General features: G+C 41.1%; 1 protein-coding gene across 1 annotated transcript in view; it reads left to right on the top strand.

The window, feature by feature from the left end:
* Window positions 1-8,611, top strand: part of IQGAP2 (IQ motif containing GTPase activating protein 2) — a 291,241-nt gene extending 282,630 nt beyond the window's left edge. Inside the window, exons 33-36 of the mRNA XM_036849360.1 lie at window positions 557-717; window positions 2,295-2,432; window positions 3,500-3,608; window positions 7,662-8,611. Coding sequence (XP_036705255.1) covers window positions 557-717; window positions 2,295-2,432; window positions 3,500-3,608; window positions 7,662-7,775 — 522 coding nt within the window. The 3' untranslated portion in view covers window positions 7,776-8,611. The remainder of the gene's footprint in view (window positions 1-556; window positions 718-2,294; window positions 2,433-3,499; window positions 3,609-7,661) is intronic.
* Window positions 8,612-14,836: the final 6,225 nt, after the last annotated feature.

The raw sequence follows: 14,836 nt of genomic DNA on the forward strand, positions 1-14,836 counted from the left end.
TTTTCAGATTAAAAAGTGTATTGTTTTTTTAATTTCTAAAATCGGGGATTCCCTGGCAGTCCAGCGGCTAGGACTCTGCGCTTTCATTGCCGAGGGCCCAGGTTTGATCCCTGGTCGGGAAACTGAGATTCCCACAAGCCGCATGGGGCGGCCAAAAAAAAAGAAAATGAATGTAATGATGAAATGTAACCCTTTTCAGGGTAAAGTATTCTTCAAAGTAGAATGTTCAAAATATTCTGAAGAAGTTTCCTCCTGCTAAAGTCTTCCTTGTGCCCTTTTAAAAACACTATTTCTCCGTATACAATTAATCTAAAATTGCTTCTCTGCTTTTCCATCAACCTTAGCACCTCTCTTAAAATGAAATACAGACACTCCCAGTTCTAAAGTAAAAAGGGAACATTTTGGTGTTGAGGGTTTAAAATGAGGTGACTAAAAAAAACTACAACAGTCACAGATAGTGATTTAGTACTAGATATTCTTCCTGTTCCAAATGGGCAATATCATAAAGCAAACTCCTGCTTAAATCTCATACCATGGCCTTTCCTTGTTATTTTAGGATATTCGAAATCAAAGAATCCATCGTCAGCTTCGAAAAGCTGAATTGGAAAAACTTCAACAGACCCTGAATGCACTTAACAAGAAGGCAGCATTTTTTGAAGAGCAAATTAATTATTATGATACCTACATAAAGACTTGTTTAGACAACTTAAAAAGAAAGTAAGTTGAAATCATATATTCTTTTGTAATGTCATGATTTATATGGGGTATCCATTCTTTTACAATCCTGGGCTGTCGGGTTGGGTGTGGTAGCAAACTTTTGCTTTATTATATAACCAAAAACTAGAATTTCAATTTTATGATTTGCCACTGTGAGCTAAGAAGTCAGGAGTGAATTTAGAAACATGTTACTTCTCTATTAACATTGGCATTAAAGTAGTTTACCCTGTTGTGTTTCAAACAAGTAGCTTTAAACACTTGGGGAAGCACTTTCATTATTCCTTCTTTTTTAGTCAAAGGTGTGTTTTAAACACTATTATTAAAAAAAAAAAAAAAGCTACCCTTGGGGATGTTAACAATAAACAGTTTTTGTATACTTGAAAATGTTAGGTAACGCCAGTTATTTGCTATTGCACAGCACAGCTTAATGATTTTAAATTACTTACTGGTTCTTAAAAATTATTTACACAAAAGACAAAATTCATCAGTCCTCTATTACCCATTAGCATACATATCATAGGTTTTTTTTGTCACAATATAGCTACTTTTAATGAGTATTCTTTGCTCATAATTATTCTTATCACTAGACTAAGGTCAATACTAATCAAGTTTTAATTACCCATTTAAATACGTAATTCAGTATTTTTATGTAACCCTTGTAGTCAAATTGACACTAGGAAATGGTGCTATATGGAAAAATCAATTGCATTAATCATAGATTTGATGAAGGAATATAACCAAATTTAAATCTCATTTATCTGTGCCCCACTAGTTCTGAATTTTAATTCATTTGCTTGCAGCCTGTAAATTACTTTTATGCTATTCCTGGGAGGAAAAAAGTTGGTAAAGCTGATATTTAGTAGAAATAAGCTTGTCAGGGGCTTTCTTTACGTATTTATTGCAACTACGACAAGGCATTTTACAACATCTGCAGTCAGGTGAGCTAGACTGGGATTCTCTCTTACATTGTGTGATCTTGAACCAGTCCAGTGATCTCTGAAGCCTCAATTTTCTCATCTTTAAGAGGGAATTGGGAGTACCAGCCTTACAAGTGTTGTTGTGAGAGCTAAATGAAATGACACAGAAGAAAGGAATTTACTTCAGAATACTATGGCAAGGTTAATTTTGTAAATGTGAGGCAGTATTTAGAAAGCACTAGAAAACAGGGATGGCCACGTACTATTTGTTAAATAAATTAAAGCACTCCTAGTGATACCTTTCTTTAGGAGTGTGTACGCAGTTCATGTTATGGCACCTAAGCTGCTTGTGAAATGACTTAATCGAGCCACATGGTTCAATATGCCTGAGACAGCAAAGTACAAGTTTTATGAAACATATTAGTCTGTAATTCAAACCTGAGTCACCTCGAAAATAGCTTTTCCTTAAACAGTTCAGTAGTGAGATTGCACTGCACCGGGAAGGTTGTCGCCGACTATCACACAATATAAAGTTGCCCAGGTTCCATATAGTGGGGGCCAGGTGTGCACAGTGGTGTGCCCTCTGTGCTGGTTATTGCACTGCCAGGAACATCTGAGTTTGCCATCTTCACGATGGATGGTCTGTTCTTATTTTGTCAGAAATACTCGGAGGTCAATTAAACTTGATGCAAAAGGAGAACCCAAAGGGACAAAGCGAGCGAAGCCGGTGAGGTACACCGCAGCAAAACTGCATGAGAAGGGTGTCCTCCTGGGCATAGACGATCTTCAGATAAACCAGTGAGTGGCACCCAGAATCTGCACAAAGCACACGCGCCCTCTAATCCCTCCCATCAAATCTGACTCCCACTTCAGTTTCCTGTGGCCTTTGAAGAAGGCTTCACTTGGTCCGTCAGGGCTTCCCCTTGCTTACAGATGACAGGAGAAAACACGTGTATTGTAATCTCTAGTCTTCCCATCAGGCCTGGAGCATCTGGTGCTGCTGGTCAGACTAAGTGCTGATCAAGTGGTTGTGCTTCCCGTGGCTCAGCCAGTGTGTTGGGATTTGCCAGCCTCGCCTCTCCCTCCAAAAGAACTGAGTCATAGCAGTGAGAAAGAAAAGCTGCCTATTGGTCTTGCTCAATGAGAGTTGTTTACAATTGCAAAACGGTACCTCTCTGATGTGAAAGCCACGGACTGTGTGCTGATGCCTGGGTCAGAGCCACTCCAGCAGTGTGCTACTACTGTGTGTATTTGAGGTGGAGGAGAAACCCTCCTCCGAGCCCCACACCAGGCACTGGTGGGTTCGCCGTTTTAAAAGGACCGTAAGTCCTGTGCTGCATCACTCCCTTTTCCGTTGGGGGAGGCCAGGCTCACTGTGTGTCCTCCTCTGTAACTCCGGCTTCCTCCGAGGCCTGGCTTCTCTTCCATTTATCCCATCCAGCCTTCTCTTGACTGAGACCAACTCAGAGAAGATGCTTCTTCCCCTTTGAAGTTGCTGTAAAACTAATCATCTAAAATGCTCAACTGGCCTGTCAGCAGTATAAGTCAGCATTTGTAGTTCTGTGAATCGCATATAATTTCAACTGTATATTATGCTCTTTAAGAGCAAGGACAATATTTTGCATTTCTCTTGTAACAGAGCACCTACTTCAGTGCTCCGTGGGCTGCAGATCTCAACACGAGCCGTCAAACCTATTTCCAGTGAGCCAAACTGGGGACTCATGGTGGGAGATTTGGGGTAACTTCCTTAGAATTTTCCCAGCAGGCTGTTCACTAGGAATGGTAACTTAGGAGTCCATTAATTTGTTTCAGCTTTAAGCGTATATTTGCAGTTCCGCATGTGTGAATGGTCCTTTCTTCACTAGGTTTAAAAATGTTACATTTGATATCTCATCTACTGAAGATGTGGGCATCTTTGATGTCAGATCAAAATTCCTGGGTGTAGAGATGGAAAAGGTGCAGCTCAATATTCAGGTAAGCTGGGATCCCTGCAGATTGGGGTGAGTTTTATAGTGGGGGTCCTTCTTGGCTTCCCTGGCTTGCATTCTTTTTTTTTTTTTTTAATTAATTTTTTTTTTGGCTGCCTTGGGTCTTCATTGCTGCATGCGGGCTTTCTCTAGTTGCGGTGAGCGGGGGCTACTCTTCATTGCGGTGCGCGGGCTTCTCATTGCGGTGGCTTTTCTTGCTGCAGAGCACAGGCTCGAGGCGTGCAGGCTTCAGTAGTTGTGCCACGTGGGCTCAGTAGTTGTGGCTCACGGGCTCTAGAGCGCAGGCTCAGTAGTTGTGGCGCACGAGGTTAGTTGCTCCGCGGCATGTGGCATCTTCCCGGACCAGGGCTCGAACCCATGTTCCCTGCATTGGCAGGCGGATTCTTAACCACTGTGCCACCAGGGAAGCCCCTGGCTTGCATTCTTCATGACAACAATGAAATTTAACAGGAGACCAATGCCAGTCTTTTTTGCCAGTATTACTTTAAGTGTTGATGATATTTTTAAAGCTATGACTTTCCAAATTATTGGAACTTAAACTGCTTTTAAATGGTAAACCATAGCAGTGAGTTTTTCTAAGCTATGTTTTCATTTTGAAGCTTAGAGAAAAGAATAATATATGTAAAAGTATTCAGAGCTATTAAGTAAAGGTTGGAAAGTTTCCTTTTCTTAGGAAATTGCATTTCTTCCTACGATAGCATATACCCAGGATTGGAACTTTCCGGATCTCATTTCTCCTTCTCCCCTTTCTCCTTCCTAGAATTATTTTTGCATCAGTTTCTTAAATTTCTTTGTTAACTATTTGGGATCACAAGAAAGAAAGACATTGTGCAAAACAGATATCTGTAAATAGAAAAATGGTGTTTGCAGTCAGAATTACTGCATTTTCTCATAAGAACCACATTTAAGCCAAATATACTTGAGCAGAAACTGAGAAAACAGTTCATGTGCCACCAAAAAAAAAGGAGGGAGGGTGCAAGTAAATGTTTATCTACTCCCAACTTAATCCTTGCACAGAATCAATTTAGAGATGTGATTGAGTTTTTAAATGGAAATAACACCTATTTACCTGGGCCCCAAACTACTTGTAAAACTGTTCCCAGGTATTCTGCATGTATCTACATGGAACATCATGATAAGCCACTGGGAATGGTGTAAGTTCCAGCCTCACTGCCTCCCTAGCCTGTGGCTGAGATCAGTGCAGTTACACCTCCAGCCCTAACCCATGGGATAAAATACCAGGGCCCTTCTTTTCTGTCTAGCATTCCTTATAAGCCTAAAAAAAAAATGAGAGCTAAGTGGGTTTTATAAAGACACTGAGATAATGCAGTAATTTAGAGTTAAGAGAGAAAATTGAAGATATTATATAATTATGAAAAGTATACTTAACGGTATTATTTTCTTGTTTATTTTAAATGTCACTAAATGTATCCATCTAAAAATTTAACTGAAAGTCTTGAGTTACTGTGTGGAATATTTAGATAAATATGGGAAGAGAAAAGAGTGTGCTTGTGGTGATATGCCTTGGTTAGTGATTCTTCTGTAACAAAGACATATCATGTGATTGCCAAGATGGAAATGATCCAAGCCCAATAAACATCAACTGAACAACAGATGAATCACAAGTGACCAGGAGACACCTGTTTAGAGAGGCCTCAGGAATTCCACAGGACTTCCTTTTAACACTGTGCAAACACAAGCTTCACTTGCTCCTTTGTTAAAAGTTTCATAGTAGGATTAGCTGTTCACACCATTCATTTAGACACACAATTGTAAAATGTTACTCCTTAGCTGTATGCAGGTGGCTATTATGCTCCAGATTTTTTCAGTCATTGACATATCATCAGGACCAGCTACATAATTTGCAGGGCTCAGTGCAAAATGAAAATGCAGAGCCCCTTACTCGAAATTGGTGAGAATTTCAAGATGATGACAGCAGAGCATTAAACTAAGTGCAGGGCCCTTCTTCTAATCATGGGACCATGCACAGGTCGAATGCCCACAGAGCCAGCCCTGCATATAATAGCTGTCAGACATAAAGTCAGACTTATCTTTTCACACAATTTATGGCTTTCAGACAATTCTAATATGAAGCGAATTACCAAAGAGAAATGTGACGGCCAGGTCGTTAGTGTGAGTCAAGGACTTTGTTTCTAAGAGGACAAAAAGGGAGATTTCTTCTAACATTATGCTTCTAGGTTTTCTTCAGCCCACTCTTTCCTCAGTTCCTAAAGATGATATCCTAATTATATCCTGTAGCCATATACATAACAGGAAGGCGTGAGTTACGTGAAGATGTTCTGCTTATATAAATAATGGCCAGTGTTTATGGAGGGCTGCAGTCTTGGTATTCTTCCTTTCCCAGATGAAGAACTGGGATTCAGAGAGCACGTTATGGAAGGGCTGCTGGAATCCAAACTCTTCATCTCTCTACACTACTGCCTCTCTCACAGGATTCCAGTTGTTCCTGACCAGACAAGAGTAGCTTACAAAGTGTTTGCAGATTTCTTGATCTCATATGCCCGATAACACGCCTATGGGGTTGGCAGTGTCAGCCCCAATTTACACACAAGGAAACAGAACCTCAGAGAAGTTATATGATGTTGCTAGGTTGTAAGATAGCAAATAGTGGAGATACGACTAAAATCTGGTCTTTCAACTGCAAGTGCAATCAGAGTTCCTCTGTTCCCCATGGGGGGCCCAGCTAATTCCCCTCCATACATGATTCCTTCTCAATTTAACCATATTGGTTTCATTCTTTTCCAAGAGTTTTTGACAGATGTTGCCTTTCCTAAAGGAAAAGTGAATCTCCACTATGCTTTAATAGGCAAAACCATTCTTGATGAAAGAACTTCACTTCCCTATGGAATTTCCATCCCAGAAGCATATCTAAATAATGGAGGGGTTTAGCTGAGTGCAGTTGGAGATAATTGAGAAGGTGGAGCAGGAAGCTGGCAAGAGCCCAAGTTCTCTCAAAGAAGACTCCAACTTCTGCAGGTGGCCTTGCTTGTTATAGACACAAGGCATTATCATCGAGAAGCCAGAAATTTCCAGAGCTAGAAAGAGGAAAATGAGACCTGGGTATGAGTCTAGGGAGTTCAGGAATGATATCTTCTATCTGGCAAAGCCCCCCTGTCCTGTGTTATTGTAAAATGTTACTGCTTAGTCTCATGCATTTGGCTGGTGTGAGCCAGTTATTAATTTATAAACGAAGGAAATTTTATTAATTTTTCTTTGTTTATACAGCAGCAATGAAACAGAATGATAAACTTACTGGAGAATGAGGAACAGAATACAGGAACAGAAGTAGTCTAGATCGGAAGGAGTTGCTTTGTACAGTGGTCTCCAAATTTCAATCTTGCAGTTTTCCTCAGTAAATAGATAATTTCTCCGTATTTCTCTACATTTATTTATTTATAAAGTATACATGCTCTTGGTACTTCACTCAAAATCTACTTTTTAAAATACATAGAAAATGTACATGCTCAAGAAATGAGGAAAAAATAAAAAGAGGAGTTCTAATATTCTTTTTGCTCCTCAATGAACTGTCTCACTCCACTTTAGAAAACCCTGGCTCTTCTAAAGGATATACCTCATCTTGCAGTAACATTTGTGTCTTGAGTTTTTCAATTATAATTAAACTTTTAATTATATGTCTAATATTAACGGTAATGGTTTTCTCTCATAAAGTCCTTATCAATTCTAAAAATCTGTTTTCTTTCATCGAGGTGAGTGATTCTCAAAGTATGGCACCCAGACCAACAGTATCATCATCCCTCGGGAACTTGTTAAAATGCAAGTTCTTGGGACCCACCCCAGAGATCCAGAATCAGAGATTCCTGGGGGTAGGGCCCAGCAATCTGTTTTAACTGGCCTGTGTTTTTAAACCAGGTGATTCTAATGCACACTGAAGTATAAGAATCCCCACCGAGGTCCTTAGGTCAACCGAATCTAATTGTTGTCAACAGTCTTCTAGAATGTGTTTTAAATGTGGGAAATGTCAAATTGGAGATGTGATTGGTGTTCCTTACAATTTCAGGATTTACTTCAGATGCAGTATGAAGGAGTAGCTGTGATGAAAATGTTTGATAAGGTTAAAGTGAATGTAAACCTTCTCATATACCTGCTGAACAAGAAATTCTATGGGAAGTGAAGTGCCTGAAGAAATCTCATGGATTCTGTATCACCTGGATTAGGAAATGAATCTGTTTAGTATTTTTGTTTTTAAACATGATTGAAATCACTGCTTATAAACGTGTGATATTTTTTTTTTAAAGACCAAAACTGTTCCGAAGAATGTACCCATGTGCCTTTTTGATAATCCGATTCTGCAGTAGAATGATACACAAAATGAATTAACGTAAACACTGCCACATTGTACTGTGGTGCAGGTACTCTGATTTAAAACTTTGGATGTTCTGTGATTTGTTTTAAAGTAGGGAGAAAATAACATTAGCTGATTAGGGACAAATGTGTAAACCTATTTTCCTATAAAAAATTTTTTTAAATGTCCCATTTGAATACTGTAAGTCTTCATAGATTTTTTTTTGATCTGTGGAGAAATGGAACCTGAATTATTTGTAATGAATTATTTAGAGAGATACTTGGTTCTAAGCCCCACCTTCTGGGAGTTATCGATTTTAAAGAAAACTTTTGTGCAATTCAAAGTGAAGTTTTTATAAGTAATTGAAAGTGACAGTACAATAACACTTTCTGTATAAAAGTATATATTTTATGTGATTTATTCCTACTAAATGAAGTGCACTACTGCCTCATGGTAGAGACTCTTGGACCCAGAGCCTCTCAGTGACTAAGGAACAACGTGGATAGAGATCATAGGCCTCACCCCACCTCCACCCTTCACAATTTATTTGAATATTTCAATTGTGCCTCTCAATTTTTTGTAATGCAATAAAATCAGTATCTGGATGGTTTTTAAATGTATTCTTTGAAAATTGTTTTATGTAAAATAAATGTTACTGAATTACATTAATTTGACTTCTGTCTGAATAAATCCAAATCATTTAGTGGGTAGGAGAAGGTTCTTGGTGGGACTTTTGGGGAAAAGAGGTACAGTTGACCCTTGAAACAACACGGGTTTGATCTGTATGGGTCTACTTACACATGAATTTTTTTCAATAAATAACTGTAAAAAAAACATGACTTTCTTTTCCACATCTTTTTATTTTTGATATCTGGTGTTAATAATATGTATAACATCTACAGTGTTTTATATAAGACAATATTAATGTAGGTACTGACAGATTTGTTTTATAAACAGATGACATAAACTTACAGTATTGATAAATACAGTGCAGTACTGTAAATGTATTCTCCTTATGATTTTCTTAATAACCTTTTCTTTTCTCTAGCTTACTTTATTGTAAGAATACAGTATGTAATACATATAACATACAAAATGTATGTTAATCAAGAGTTTATGTTATTGGTTAAGACTTTAGGTCAACAGTAGGCTATTAGTAGTTAAGTTTTAGGAGAGTCAAAAGTTACAATCAGGGCTTCCCTTGTGGCGCAGTGGTTAAGAATCCACCTGCCAGTGCAGGGGACACGGGTTCGAGCCCTGGTCCAGGAAGATCCCACATGCTGCGGAGCAACTAAGCCTGTGCTCTGCAGCAAGAGAAGCCACCACAATGAGAAGCCCACGCACCGCAACGAAGAGTAGCCCCCGCGCACCGCAACGAAGAGTAGCCCCCGCTCACCACAACTAGAGAAAGCCCGCGCACAGCAAGGAAGACCCAACACAGCCAAAAATAAATAAAAAATAAATTCTTAAAAAAAAAAAAGTTATACTCATATTTTTGACTGTGTGTGTGGGGTGGCACTTCTAACCCTCACATTGTTTAAGGGTCAACTGTAATACATCTACAGCTGTGCCATTTAGGGTATAGTTTATGGGGAGGAAAAGTAATTTTCCCTCTACCCTTCTAAGTTCTTGGCTGAGACCTACCCCCCCCCCCAATAATAAAAGATAGATTAACAGGAGAAAAACAGGTTTAATAATGCATATACCTCCTATATACATGGGAGACATATAGGAACTATCTGCCTAACTATACCCTCACTTACTGTGCATTGCCTGCTCCCCCAAATGGCCCAAGCCACCACCTTAAATACCATCTCCAGCTAAAGGCAAAAGATGATGGGGGGAGCAGTTAGGGGAGGTAATCAGGCAAAGCAGAGTAAATGAGGGTATAGTTATGCAGATTTAAGTCTCTGCCTTTTCCACTGATAAGAGTTTCTAGAGGTTTAGTCATTCTTCTCTTCCTTGTTCAGAGAAGGAAACACCCTTAACGAATGGAGATTTCCCTTGTAAATGTAAATGTCTTTTAAAAGAGTGTAACTTTACTTGGTTTTCAGAGCTTCTCCTATATCTGCTGTTTTTCAAAAATAACCAGCTCAAAGTAATCCTTCTACCAGAGAGGCATATCGTGGGGATGGCAAATTTTCCCCTTCAAGAGTGAGCTGCTGGGACCAAGAGATCCAAAACCCTGTGGCTGACACAAGGTAGAAGTTTGTTTTCTCAAAGGTAAGTGAGCAGTCCCACAAGTTACCAGGGATCCAAGCTGGCCAGTTGGCTCTGTCCTTGTCACTGATTCCTGGCTGGCAGGAAGGGGGAAAGAAGTCCGGGGCAAGTCGTTTTGTTTCAAGTTCCGTATGTTATTTCTGCTTACAGTACGTTGGCCAAAACTTAGTTACATGGGGCTTCCCTGTAACTAGAATCCATCTGCCAATGCAGGGGACACGGGTTCGAGCCCTGGTCCGGGAAGATCCCACATGCCGCGGAGCAACTAAGACCATGCGCCACAACTGCTAAGCCTGCGCTCTAGAGCCCATGAGCCACAACTACTGAGCCCATGTGCCACAACTACTGAAGCCCACACACCTAGAGGCCGTTCTCCACAACAAGAGAAGCCACTGCAATGAGAAGCCCATGCACCGCAAAGAAGAGTAGCCCCCGCTTGCCGCAACTAGAGAAAGCCCGCACACGGCAACGAAGACCCAACACAGCCAAAAATAAAATACGTAAATTAAAAAAAAAAAACAAACTTAGTTACATGGCCATGACTAGCTTCAAGAGAGGCTGGGAAGTAAAGGTCCTAGCTAAGTCATGTGCCCAATTAAAACCCAGGGGTAGAGAGGGAGGTGGTTCTATTTGTAAAGAAAGGGAACAGTGATACCTGGGGACCAATCAGCTGTCTCTGCCACAACAGTAATCCAGACTCTCGAGCTGGACCCCCTCACGCCAACACTTTGTATTCTGTTCATTCATTCAACAGGCTTTATTTTCCACGGAGTTTACCCAGTATTCAGAAACAGTTCGCTTATGCTCATTTGGCACACTAAACTTGAAGGTAAGCCTGACAGAATTTGGAAAATTCAAATTTGAAAGAGTAGAATCTGCTACTTTAATGATTGTTTCAGGCTATACAGATTTTTGACAGAGGTAATACCTTGGAACAATGTTGTCTCAGCAGTTTGTAGATGTGGTTTTTTTTTTTTTTAATGCATTACCTTTACTACAGGCTTCTGTAAAAGGCATCAAATAAACATACAGTAAAGCTTCACCTTGAGAATAAACCTGCCTGTACCCTACAGCTAGCATTAGGTGAGGAATAGGAACTGGTAGGAGGTAGGAGTTAAGTTAAGCTTCCTTCTTCATGCTCTAGGGAAGACTTTTAGTGGAAATGTACAGGAGGAACCAAAATTAGGGAAAGATGTTTGGAGGTAAAAGCCAACCTTTCACAGCCTCTCAAAAAGGGGCTTGTCTTAAATTACCTTTACTGATACTTTGTCTTTTTTGTGGATTCTATCTAGGGTCACTCTTTCAGACAGAAGAACTTCTTTAGTATGTAAGATGGCTTACAATAAATTGTCTCAGTTTTTGTTTATCTGGAAAAAAAAGGCGGGGGGGCCTCATCTTAACTTACTCCAACACTGAGTGACATGCTTGAGTGTTATTTTTTTTTTTTAATAGGATTTTTTTTTTTTTTTTTGGCTGTGTTGGGTCTTCTGTGTGAGGGCTTTCTCGAGTTGCGGCAAGCGGGGGCCACTCTTCATCGCGGTGCGCGGGCCTCTCACTATCGTGGCCTCTCTTGTTGCGGAGCACAGGCTCCAAACGCGTAGGCTCAGTAGTTGTGGCTCACGGGCCTAGTTGCTCCGTGGCATGTGGGATCTTCCCAGACCAGGGCTCGAACCCGTGTCCCCTGCATTGGCAGGCAGACTCTCAACCACTGCGCCACCAGGGAAGCCCCTTGAGTGTTATTTTTTTTTTTATAAATTTATTTATTTATTTATATTTATTTTTGGCTGTGTTGGGTCTTCGTTTCTGTGCGAGGGCTTTCTCCAGTTGTGGGGAGCGGGGGCCACTCTTCATCGCGGTGCGCGGGCCTCTCACCGTCGCAGCCTCTCCCATTGCGAAGCACAGGCTTCAGATGCGCAGGCTCAGTAGTTGTGGCTCACGGGCCTAGTCACTCCGCGGCATATGGGATCTTCCCAGACCAGGGCTCGAACCCGTTTCCCCTGCATTGGCAGGCAGATTCTTAACCACTGCGCCACCAGGGAAGCCCTTGAGTGTTATTTTTATGGAGAAAGATCTTTCTATCATGCCAACATCCTCGAGGGAAGCTGTGAAATGTTTTCTCTCTGTTGACCCCCAAGATGAGGTTATTGTTGAAGATATTACCAACCACTTTTTGTTTGAGATCTTTAAGGGACATGGATGAATGAGTGACCCAGAGAAGGAGGCAGGTAAGGAGAACAAGGAGCCACCGGAGGCATGGGTGCAACGATTGTTGGAGCCGAGGCCCGTGCCTCTCCCAGGAGGATGGAAGCAAGCCCCAGCTGGGGAACCGTTGTTCCTTACAACCCTGAGCCACTAGGACTCTTGACCAGTGTAGGGGAGGGAAAATAATCTTCCCTATACCCTCTGAGTTTTTTACTGAGATCCCCTGTAATAAAAGATTAACAAGAGAAAAACAAATAGTTGATTAACATGTATGCCTCATGTACACAGGGAGATACTCAGGAAAACTGAATAAAAATCCCCCAAATGGCCCAAGCTACCACCTTAAACACTATCTTCAAGTAAGGACAAAGATGCTGAGGGGGTAGGTGATGGGGCAATTCTCAGGAAGGTGAGAAGAGGAAATAAAGGCCCTGCAGATAAGACTCTGGAGAAAGTGATCTGTGATAACAGAGCTCTTCCTGGCAAGTCCCCTTTCTAATGTGAATTTCCCTTACAAAGGGTAATTTCAACCCTGTTCTCAGAGCTTCTCCTGTGTCTGCAGTTTCTCAATATAAGACTACGCCAAAGAGGCATATTTTGGGGTGGCATATTCTGCTACCGTTCACCAGCTTCCTCCCCAGGGCTCGTAGCTTTTCTTACTCATAGGAAGAAGGGAAAATAATGATTTTGCTTTTTAAAACACTTAGCAATTGAAACACTAACTTCATTTTTGCATAGCTGACTCCTGTATTTGGATGTATGTTTGATCATGTTTCCACTGTTACAAAAATGATTTTTGGTCTGGAACGCTGAGGGGGTCCACGCCTGCCCCGAACTCCACTTTTTAGCACCTGGAACTTAAAAAGGCAAAAAGGACTTAACAGGGCTCTAGCTACTCTCAAAGAATGTGCTCTAGTGATCTCCAAGAGAGGGCAAGCCTTTGCATACTTTAATATTCTGGAAGTTTGTGATGAAGAAAGAGACCAAATCAGTGAGATCACTGTCTGACATGACATACATTAAAAAAAAAAAAATTACAAGCCCAAAATGGACTCATTTTCGCTTCCCACCCCCATCGCAGCAAAGCAAGACTTGATTGCAGTTTCAACCCCGCCCAGAAATGTGACCTTTAAAACAGTCAATCTTAAATTTCTGGATCAACACTATTGAGCTAATCTGCATGATAAAGACCCCTGCAGTTCCCTTCCCCCAAAAGAAGATGGCCTGGCTTGAAACAAATCCTCTTTTCTTTTGCTTAGACCTTCTTTCCCCACCCTCCACCAGCCTATAAAAACCCCCTCAGTGTGCCTTTCTAGTTGTTACATGGGATGATGCCTGATTCTTGCATCTTTCAATAAAGCCAATTAGATCTTCAAATCTACTCAACTGAATTTTGATTTTTAACACACATCTCCCTTATGTCACTGAAAGACCAGAACCATGAGGTGTATGTTGGTGTATGTGCATGTGGTCAGGCACTAATTAGAGGTGCTGTTCATGACGTAATTTTTACAACTTGGACTGTGGTTAAGTAGGGGTTTGTGGTACTCCTCAACATTCCAAGAGGCAAACCACAGAACTCTGAATGGTGGAAGTTGTCTCTATTTTGAGAAATTCTGGCGAGTACTGGGTGGTCTAACTGCTGATCAGCTTTTTGAAAAATCCATTGCCCCTATTACTGAAACCAGGACTTAGTAACAGGTTAAAATAGAGCCTTCTGAGTCATCCTCTAAGCTCCAGAGGACAGAGACTGTTACAGTCACTGCTGTATGTCCAGAGCCTGGCAGTGCCTTGAAAATGGTGAGGAGGTAGAAGCCCTGCCAGGGGGTTGAGAAGGAGAGAGACCGCCACCACCTCTCAGGAGTCCCAGTATGGCTTTTGGCCCTTGTATAAATGGGACAGTTACTGATTATCTCAGTTTAACAGTGCATATGCTCTCTCCAAATAAAATAGCTCATACAGATTGTCTAGGTTGCCTCACTGTTGTTTCTTCAGAGTATAACATCTCTTAGCTAAAATATATTGGAAGGTGTGATGGTTAATTTTATGTGTCAACATGACCTGGCAAAGGGATGCCCAGATAGCTAATAAGATACTATTTCTGAGCATATCTGTGAGGGTATTTCCAGAGTAGATAAGCATTTGAATCTGCAGACTGAGTAAAGATTACCCTTACCAGCGTGGACAAACACCCATCATCCAATCTGTTGAGGGCCCAAAAAGAACAAAAAGGTGCAGGCAGGGGGAATTCTCTTTCTCTCTTCTTGAGCTGGAACATCTGTCTTCTCCTACTCTGTGACATCAGAGCTCCTGGTTCTCACGCCTTCAGACTCTGGGACTTAACACCAGTAGCCCCCCAGTTCTCAGGCCTTCAGTCTCAGACTGGGAGCTATACCATCACTTCCCCTGGTTCTCAGGCCTTTGGACTCATTGAATTATACCACTGCTTTCCCGGTCACCAGCTTGCA

Source organism: Balaenoptera musculus, chromosome 3, assembly GCF_009873245.2.
Source record: "Balaenoptera musculus isolate JJ_BM4_2016_0621 chromosome 3, mBalMus1.pri.v3, whole genome shotgun sequence".
Classification (NCBI taxonomy): Eukaryota; Metazoa; Chordata; class Mammalia; order Artiodactyla; family Balaenopteridae; genus Balaenoptera; species Balaenoptera musculus.